Below are 10,949 nucleotides of genomic sequence, written 5' to 3'. Positions count from 1 at the left end.
ACACAATTTCTGATACGAGGGATACTGTTTCGTCTGATCAACTGTTTATTTTGGAAAATGAAGTCATTATGTGTCAAAAGTAGCAACCATTCTTTAATCTTGTTACAGCTCAGAAGCTTTTGAACTGTTAGCATATAGGTAACGTTCTCCATCATTTTCAGTTACTCGATAAAGCGTTCGGACTACAATTGTTACTCGTGTCACTCAGGTGAACCCGGGTGATCTAGTCAGAGTTACTCGAGTTTGTATGCCGAATATGCCCTCAGTCTGCGAAACTCATCTTGGCAATGATGACGTAATCAATGTGCCTTGGTATACATGGTTGGGTCACAATAGGCAAGATATTCATGTTAATGCCCCCAAACCTTCCGGAGGCCTAGGATTACTTGTGAAATCATGGATCTTTCATTTTTATGATGTATAATAGATAAATCAAAGGAAGGGTTATTAGGAGTAAAATTTGTGAATAGAAATACAGACTACGATTTTATTGTGTGCTCGTGTTATTTACCTCCAGAAAACTCAACACGCGGTAGAGACGCTCAGACTTTTTATGCTCATCTTTTGTCTTAAATATACTTAAATAGCTAGTGTGATGGTTTCTTCATGGCTGGCGATTTTAATGCAAGAATATGGTCTATGTCCGATATTATCAGCGGATTTGATGATATTCCCCCGAGGCAAGTTTTAGATACGAGCATAAATCAACACGGACACGAATTAATTGAATTTTTAAATGACGCCAAGTTTTGTGTGTTAAATGGTAGATTATCAAATAATTGTAACAATTATACTTCAGTGTCTCGCAAAGGGAAGGCAGTTGTTGACTTTATCTGTATCCCACATGATCAATTTTCAACATGCACTTCTTTTAAAATTGTAAATATGCAATCTATTGTCGATCAAAACGGATTACACGGTCTGCTGGGCGAACGATCAAGATTGCCGGATCACTCTGCACTTATCACAACATTCTATACAGCCTATTCGGATAATGTAGGCCAATTATCGTCTGCTGGTCAAGAGACCAGACGACAAAAATTTAAGGTGAGAACTGTGCCGGACGATTTCATAGATAGTGAACTCGCTCGGGTTGCTATTATAAACTGTATATCGCGGATTGAATGTTGCCGTGACTCACAGAGTGATATTGACGGAATTTATAGTGACTTGTGTGAATCAATTATTGCAGAAATGGATATGAAACTCCCGAAATATCAAGCCCCTTCTACAAACAAAAGACATAAAATTAAGAAACCATACTGGAACTATACATTATCAGACTTATGGAATTCCTTATGTAAGAAAGAGCAGGAGTTTCTAAAATGTAATGGAAATTATCGTGTGAAAACGGCATTAAGACGAGATTATATGACAGCTCGGGACCTATTTGATAAGACGTTACGTCAAACGGAACGTTCTTACAAAAGAACAAAAGCAATAGAAAAAGAAACTATGACAACTAATAACCCGAACGAGTTCTGGGAAAAAATAAACAAGATCGGCCCAAGGGGGGATAATACTATACCGTGTGAGATTATAGATGACAATGGGAATGTAGTACGCAATGAGCGGGAAGTTTTGGACAAATGGAAGCGAGACTTTGAAAATTTATACAATGGTACAGACAACAGTGAATTTGATAGACTAAGTGTGCATTATCATCAATCTAAAGTTCATAAATTGCTTATTGAAAACAATATGAATGATCCGCTCTATACATCGAATATATTGCTGAACGGAAATATTACGTTTGAGGAAATAAGCAAACTTGTTATGAATGCAAAATCTCGTTCTGCGTGTGGATTTGATGAAATTCCGTATTTTGTGTTGAAGTGTCCACCAGTTATCGCCATTCTGAAAGAACTGTTTCAGTTAATATTCGATACAGGTATCATTCCTACAATTTGGCGAAAGTCTATAATTTGTCCTATCTTAAAGGATGCATCATCAGACAAGAGAGTACCCATGAACTACAGGGGTATTAGTTTGTTGTCCTGTGTGAGTAAACTTTATACTGGATTTATCAATAAAAGACTGTGTCCGTATCTGGACGAAAACGAAATACTAGAAGATGAACAAAATGAATTTCGAAGAAACAGGTCTTGCGAAGACCACGTGTTCACTTTGAATGGGATAATACGTAACAATTCCACTGTGTTCACGGCATTTATCGACCTACGTAAATGCTTTGACTTTATCGATATAGACATGATGCTGTACAAATTATTGCTAAATGGAATTGACGGGAAGCTGTATACTTCTATCAGAAATATATACCAGCAATCTAGTGCGTGCGTTCGTGTGAATAATAAGCTAACAGACTGGTGTACATGTACCACAGGGGTGAAGCAAGGAGATTCGGCGTCGCCGGCCATCATTTCAATATTCGCGAATGACCTAGTGAAGGAGGTCAATGAACTTGGTCTTGGGTTCGACCTTGATGGTAGAAAGCTTTCAACATTGTTATATGCCGATGATATAGTTTGTATCGCAAAGACAGAGGAAGACCTGCAGCGCATTCTAGACAAGTTACGTGACTTGTGTAGACGATGGCGCGTACTAATCAATACTGATAAATCTAAATGTATTCATTTTCGTCGAGGTCGCGCTTCGGCTACAGAGAAGTCATTCAAAATTGGTGATAATGTTCTAGAACTCGTCGATAGTTACAAATACCTTTGTGTGATGTTTCATTGCAAGGGCGATTTTACTCAGAATGATGACATTCTTTCTAAAAGTGCGGGAAGGGCTCTTGGAAAAGTCATACCACGATCACTAAAGGAATTCGGCTGTAAAACCTTTGAAAAACTTTATGATTCATGTGTTGTGCCAATCATGGATTATTGTTCGAGCGTGTGGGGATACAGGAAGTTCCAGTGCATAGACAATGTTCAACATCGGGCGATACGCTGCTACTTAGGAGTACACAGGTTTGCTCCTATATTGGCTATAACTGGAGACATGGGCTGGATACCTTCAAATTACAGACGTTGGACTAATATGATACGTTATTAGAATAGACTATTATTACTTGACGACACTAGAATTACAAAACAGGCTTTTAATATGGATTATAGAAACTATCGCAATATTTGGTGCAGTGAGCTGAAAGATGTTTTAACAAAAGTAGGTCTTATAGACCATTTCAATAACGGTACAGTTATCCAATTAAACAAAGCAAACACGCATATAAGGAACTATTACTTAAATGCCTGGAAGGAAAATGTTATAACGGTACCTAAATTACGAACTTATAGACTGTTTAAAACTGAATTTAAAAAAGAACAATATGTAGATTTAAATTTAAAACGTAATGAACGATCTCTTCTTGCACAGTTAAGGTGTGGCATTTTACCAATTCGAGTAGAGACTGGGCGATATATAGGAGAACGCATCGCACAAAGACTCTGTAAAATGTGTGATACGGGCCTAATTGAAGACGAAATCCATTTTGTTATCAACTGTACCTTTTACAACAATTTAAGGTTGCAACACTTTAATGACATTGCTTTAGGGCATATTTACATAAGTATGAGCGACTCTGAGAAACTTGTATATCTTGTGAACATTTACACAAGAAGATTAGCTAAGTTCTTAGTGGATGCATATTTAAAGCGTAAAAATTGTCTGTTTCACTGAAAATTCGTGTTCTATTTTTGTGTATTAAATGTGAACCATTTCTTTTATATGTGTGACGAAAGATGTTCTCGTTACACTTTGAATTGTTTTTATTTATTATTATAACATGATAATATCATAACATGATAAGACTGCGTCAAACTGTAGTTGCTACAAATGTATTGATAACTCTGTTCTCACTACATCTTTATATATGTTAAAATATGAGGTGACTTATAGGCCCACAGGGCCGGGTGCAAATAATTTGTTATATGAAAATTGTATTATTTATTTGTAAATTGCACATGTAACGTTAATAAATAAACATTTACTTACTTACTTACAAAGTTAAACTCAAATAAAGGACCCAATGTTTAAATGACATTGTCGAATACATGTATTCTTCTATATAAATGTAGCTACATACATTATCGCAACGAAATTTAGTACAATGTCATTAACATGGCAGCATATTATTCATCTTTTATAACACGCAATAAATATAAATACATAAACAAATAAACAGTAAATCTTTATCTATTGTTGGTTACATACAAAATCGTACATATAAAACAACAGCAGCAGCAACAACAACAACAACATAAAGTGCATGAAGGAGAAAAATACTTTTCGCCCCTTTATCTTGGTTACCTGTAGCAATGTAGCAACTGATTTTGATCAATGCAAATTACAGTTATTAAACAAAGCAAATAACGATAAAATGCCATTTGATATGCGTTATATATATGCAAAAAAAACATGGGATGACGGAGATCGTTTGAACGTATATTAATTGGTAATATAAGTCCCATATGGATCTAAACTACTCTTTTATGCATATTAATAATTATGATAAATTTCCATAGGCTATCTCTAAAATGTATTACTGTAATGTACTTCGATTTGATTTACCGTCACACCCACATATAAATAAGCGATATGACGACTTTTAAGTTTTAGTAATAGAGAAAGACCCCAGGTGCTCTGCTGTGCATTGTTTTAGGCACGCGGCGGCACCTTGATAAAACCACCGACCTTTCGTAAGCCAGTCTCATAACTTTCTCACATGAAACGATTTTACACCCAAGGTGAGGTAACAAACCCACGATGATTACGGGCAAGTGGTTCTAAGTCAACAATCTTAACCGCCCAGTCACAGGGGCCATAAAAGTAGGACTGTGTGTATTGTTCACATTAAAGCGCCGATAAAAAGGGATTAAAATCTAAAGCAGTTCAAATCCATTGATATAAGCTAGCAAGGCTATGATGCATTGTATACTTTTATGTGAGAGAATTAGCTGTTATATTCAGAAATGCACATAAGGTGTAGAAAATGGGGTCCGTGAGGTGTGTTACACGATTCATTTTCTCACATGAACATGTCTAAAATCAAACCGGGTGTACAATTATCTTGCTTATTACATTCTATGCTTCCAAGTAATCTTTTATTTACTATCACGGCAACACGGTAGGGTATTGTTACTTGTCTCCAAGTACATAGATGTAGTGTTGTAATATTCTATGGTACATTATGGGTCATGAATTCATTTGATATATATGTAAAAAGATTGTTCAGAATTAGCCAATGCTAGCGGCGTGAGGGATCTTGTACGTGTCATTACGGTTAATCAACAGACTCAAACAAAACGAGTATGCTTTTACTGCATTCTATGCTTCCAAAGGATCTTTTTAAAGATTTTATTTCTTACTCGCTGTGGAGTTAAAACCTTTAAAAAAATAAATGAAAAGGAAACTGCTAAATGGACGTGCTGTTCACTACTATTAGCATGATCTGAACTTATACATAAACAGCGGCTAAAGCTTAGAATGTTATTTTATTCAATCTGTCTTGACGTCCGGGATTGCATTTTAATGGTATCTGCATGTTTTGTGGTGATTATAAAATATAACTGACTGACTGTCAGTTGATAAGTATCCATCACAGGAGCATTTTTCTTTGATAGCGAACAAGCGTATACAAAATTTATTTTACTATAAAATCGGTATCATTCTGTTCGAGCCAGTATCCTGAACCATACTCATACTCATACAGAGCTGTTAAAATGCATGTACTTTAGGGTCAGCATGTCACAATGCAAATACAGTAAATAAATAAACATTTACATTATTCACTAAATATTTTTATGTTCTGAATATTTGATAAGAATATAGAAAGTTGTAGAAGTCAAAACTCTGGCAGATGATATTACCTGCTACCTGCCAGAGTTTTGAGTTCTACAACTTCCTACATTCTTATCAAACATCCAGAATATTGAAGTACAACCACCGACCAAACCATATGTTCGAGAAAAATAAAAGAACACAACAACATTAAGTATTTGACTTTACGACAGCGTCAATAATGAAAATACAAACTCTTAAGTTGAGTCTAAGCAAACAGTCATCAAACACGGCACTAAGAGCAAACTTAGTATGTGAACAGATATGAGAGAAATATTAAAGTATGATGTTTTCAATAAAATAGGACAATAACATGCAAACAAGCTTTCTGATGTCAACTTGACTCAGTTACACAAGGTCTGTAATGATGCACATTTGCCAGTAGAAGTGATTTTTACCAGCAAAATATTCCTTTCAATATGATAAATAATCTAATCTTATTTTGAATCACAGTTGATCCAAACTTTCAATGCATCGTCAGATTGTATAGAAAATAATATTAGAATTAGTCTCCCTACACAAACATTCCCAGCTTTTGTACAGCACACAAATATAAATAACGGCAAATGAATTACAAGTTGGTTCCATATTTTGTTGTATTGTTAAGAGAGATGTTGAATTAGGACATATATATAGGAAAATGAATTACTTTAATACACACATCAAATTTTCTCTTATATAAAAGGCGTAGAACTTGACAGTTTAATAAACAGAAAACAACTTACAACTAGCTTAAAATATAAAATATGAAAGGGGAGTCACGAATAATATTTCAATTTATGTCTTTCGGTTCGAAAGATAAATGCGTTTCTCTAAGTTTGACATACACAGAAACTGTTTATACTTGTAAGTTACGCAATATTCTAAGTTTTGATTTTCATTTGTAGTTATTAAAACTGTTCAAACAACATAATTATCTTAATATGATTGTGTTATACAAAATAATAGATGTGGAAAACGATATCATATACATATAGATAGATAAGAACATCTTTACCAACAAAAACAGTTATCACGGTTTTAATGAGCTTTACAATTGCTACCTGTACCCTGTATATATGTGTTTTTCTTGAGACGAAATTGATGAGAAGAATTTTCCATACCTTCAATATTGTCACATACAGAATGAAAATAAGGCCGTTGCTCTTACGTTTTGTTTACACTTATATTAGACTGTAACAGTTATTAATAATTACATGTTTTGCCAGAATCTGCAGTGTCTATACTAACTCGTCTCGCATTTCAAGTAACGAATGTTTCCAGCGCCCCGGAATATTAACGATTATATATTAGAAACAGTAGGTGTAGAATACATGACGTCATTTCTTTTAAATTCTTTTGTATCTTACATAATTCTAGCATTAAGCTTAATCATACTTAACTTGTAATGCGCTTCTTTTTCAGCGCGAATTATGTAATCATGTCTTTCATATCTTTTACTGACATTTAGCTTATGTGTAAAACTTGATTTGTTTGCCACTTTGTCAGATTCCTATTAGAATAACTTCGACAACATGCTTTAACACTTAATAATTCAAGGAAATGCAATGTTTTCACGATAATGTGATTCTTGGTCATCATAAAATGCACGCATTTTCATTCCTTTACATCGGCGTAAACAAGTTGTAACAGGTAATATAGTCGGAAAGGGTATCACAAAATAAAAATTACTGTCGCCTAAAATGCATATAATTTATTATCTAAGCACGACAATCAGTGACGACGATGAAAAAGAACAGACCAACGAGAGAGACAGCTGTAAAAGTTATACATTCATATATGTAAGTCACTAAAGTATCAATTTGCCATCAATTGTACGCAACAAATCAGGCGTCTTATGAATGAAACAAAGGAAGAAAAACATCAGTTTCGGCTGAAATAATTGTATGTAAGACAGTTTTTGTTCATGCAGACACAGACACGCCATACTCCCACATGCCTTGAAGGCTGTCTCATCTATATGTATGTTTGGTAGCTACCATAACTCAGAAACACATAGCCCTCTTGTCTGTGAAGTATTTAATCACAACAATTGTAATTTATTAAGTAAATATTTCTGGCCAGTGGTATTATTTCAACACCATATCGGTCATGTGTTTCTGAATAGTCGAATTGTTTAACCACCAGTGCTACCAAATAATTGTTTGGAAAACACGTTCTTGCATTCTGCCAAAAGGGCGGTATCGTATGGTCGAGGATTGTCTGGGTGTAATGGTCTCGTGGATGCATTGCAACATGCTGAAGCTCGGTGCTAATAAAACAGAGTAATGTTGTTCACATCAAAGCATATCTCCAAGAACATTGAGTGCCTGGCTGGATATGTACAACTACGCAGAATAGGTCACACCAGACGGTATCTTACCAGTGGTGTCACAATGACCTTTATCAATTACCTGGTTATATCACGGTTAGACTACTGTAATACCTCGTTAAGAGATATTCCAATCAGCACACTAAACAATTGCAACATGTCCAGAAAAGGGTTGCTTGCGTTATCACTAGGACGTCCCGTCACAATCATATTACATCGGTTCTGAAGGAGCTTCACTGGTTACCAGTGAAATGCCGGGTAGAGTACAAAGTTCCGACCCACACCTACACAATCCACACCCTATAAACAACTGTACTACCCCTCTTCCTCTTGCGAGTGGTCAAAACAATAAACAGACACCCGGGAGGTAAGAATTCTTCTTGAAATTATTTATTTTGCTTTACATTGTATGTGTTTTTAAGTTTAACGATAAGTCTAACATAAATATGTGTATATTATGATATGATAGAAGACATTGACTGGTAATGTTTACAAAATGCTGCCAAAATGTTGACTGATCACACTCATTGCATGAAAATTCACTCGACCAAGTCGCGAAACAAATGAATAACACGTCAATTTGATTTGTAATCCAATAATCCATAATGTTTCCTGAAATAAGTATACATACTTCATAAATATATGTAAATAAGATGCTTCATATCTGTTGCCTTTTTGAATGAAATATATTTTTATCTAGTCGGTGAAAAAACATTCACTGTATGCCGACTTGCCAATTTTGATATTTGATCTGAACGCGTATTTGCGAGTGAAACTGTATTCCATCATGCGAGTAAAGTAGGCGATTTACGTCCTTTAAAGTCGTAAATGAAATTTAAAAAATGCTACAAAGTTGTCTCCTTTGATCAGTCATCATGTAAATAATGTCGGACTCCTCGTGCTATGCTTGTACTAATCCACTGGGGGTGGGGATAGAGAGTCTGTGACTCGCTATTCTACTTAATAATATAAGTGAATGCTTCAGCATCGTTTACATGCAAGTATTCAGCGTTGGTTTTACACCCATATACTATCATAAAATACAGAATTAGAAACTGAAAGTTTACATAGAGTCTCTACTATGTCATGCAAGAAATTAACCGTCGACTCCCTATGGAAATCACGCGAAGAAATGTTACCTGACAATTTCAAAATATCGATGAGATGAGACAGGAGGAGACTATATATTGACGTCCGTCTGTCTGTCCGTCTCTCACCAAAATGATCCTCTGAATTTTTAAAACTACTGCACCCGCAAGCTTCTGCGAATGGATGTACAAATAGAAAACGATAACGAAAACATTATCGGAAAAGTCGATTAAGTCCTTATTAATAATTCAGGGTTTACTTCATGATAAATCAGTCAACAAGATTCAAAAGTAGTACAACTATTTTGTCACAAATAGGCTAATGGTATCACTACCCGATTCCGCCTTTCTCATAATAACATAAACATGTTATCGTTACAAATACCGTGCGCAAGTAGTACAGCCGTCGTGTTTACTACCTGTCAAGATTTAACCGTTATTTCTATTTTGAAATAATTTACATTTGATAGTGATAACGCTTGCACACACCGGGAATCTGTCCGTGCGGATTTAGTCGTTTTCATTGCTAAGCCTGGCTCAGTCCACTTCAGTTGTTTAAAAAATTGCGTGAGTTGTACCTCGTCTTTGTTTCAATTTCATCAAGATCATCAAGGTTAACTTTCTGACCAAGATTCATGGAGAAATAATATAGTGAATATCAAGGAGCTGGTAGTAAATAAGAAAATAAAATACCCCTCCCCCACCCCCCCCCCCCCCCCCCCCCCAAAAAAAAAAAACAAAAAAAAAAAACAAACCCAACAAAAAACAAAACAAAAAAAAAAACCACACATTTATTGTACATAACTGTATTTAAGTGAACTGATGCACGGCTTCATTTTATTTTGAGAGCATGCCCACATTTTAATGTAAATAATGTACGTACATATAGTCCTTTTACAGATTTTTCTATTATAAAAGTAAAGATTGAACTACAGCTTCCTTGAAAGTGTGTTTTACAATGAAAATGAATTGAAAATAAATTAACAGACTGTGAAATAAAGAAAATTCAGTGTAATTGTGTAGTGCTTTGTGTTGTTTTTCTTTTGGGGTGGGTAGAGGGGTTTAACGTCGCACCGACACAATTTTTATTCAAGCCTTGGAATTTAATTTGGTACAAAATATATTGGATTTAATTCACACCACAAGTGAGGTACAAGTATGTCCAACATGTATATGAAGTTTGGTGAGTCTGTATTTTATAATGACCCAGTTACAGCCTTTTTTGCATGGCATCTGTAGTTGTTCAAAATACTTGTACCGGATTTATCAGTTTATCACTCTTGCTGTAGACTCCAACTATAGACAAATTCTTAGAGACTCTCATCAGAGAGAAGTTATCAGGCCTGAATGAGTTAATATTCAAGTTTTGTTGATTTAAAGCTAAAAAGCCATTTTTGTTTTTATTCAATTTGTAATTGTATTTTTGCAATGTAGGTAAAGCATTTTTTTAACGTGTACATATGCATAAAATGTATGCTACATAGATGTGGTATAATAACAATAATACCCATATCAGCACTGGAATAGCAAAAATGAATGTTCGTACGTAAAATGTATATTATTTACAGTTGATTGAAGGTCATTATTTTCGTTTGTGGAAAAAGTCAAGTATTAGATGTGTAAGCTGGCTTGTTTGTATTACTTCAGTATGATAACAACTATTCGTCTTCCAAAATTATTTATTAGAATAATTCTAGCAACTCTTCATTTAAGTTCAGACATCTTATTTATGTTACATTTACTGCATG

General features: G+C 34.8%; 1 protein-coding gene across 1 annotated transcript; it reads left to right on the top strand.

Moving 5' to 3' along the window:
* The first annotated feature begins 885 nt into the window (after positions 1-885).
* Positions 886-3,018, top strand: LOC128549356 (uncharacterized). Its single transcript, XM_053525969.1, has one exon. It carries the CDS (start codon positions 886-888, stop codon positions 3,016-3,018), a length of 2,133 nt encoding a protein of 710 aa, XP_053381944.1.
* The last annotated feature ends 7,931 nt before the right edge of the window (positions 3,019-10,949 follow it).

This window comes from Mercenaria mercenaria, chromosome 16 (assembly GCF_021730395.1).
Source record: "Mercenaria mercenaria strain notata chromosome 16, MADL_Memer_1, whole genome shotgun sequence".
NCBI lineage: Eukaryota > Metazoa > Mollusca > Bivalvia > Venerida > Veneridae > Mercenaria > Mercenaria mercenaria.
This window is presented reverse-complemented; position numbering and strand designations above follow the sequence as displayed.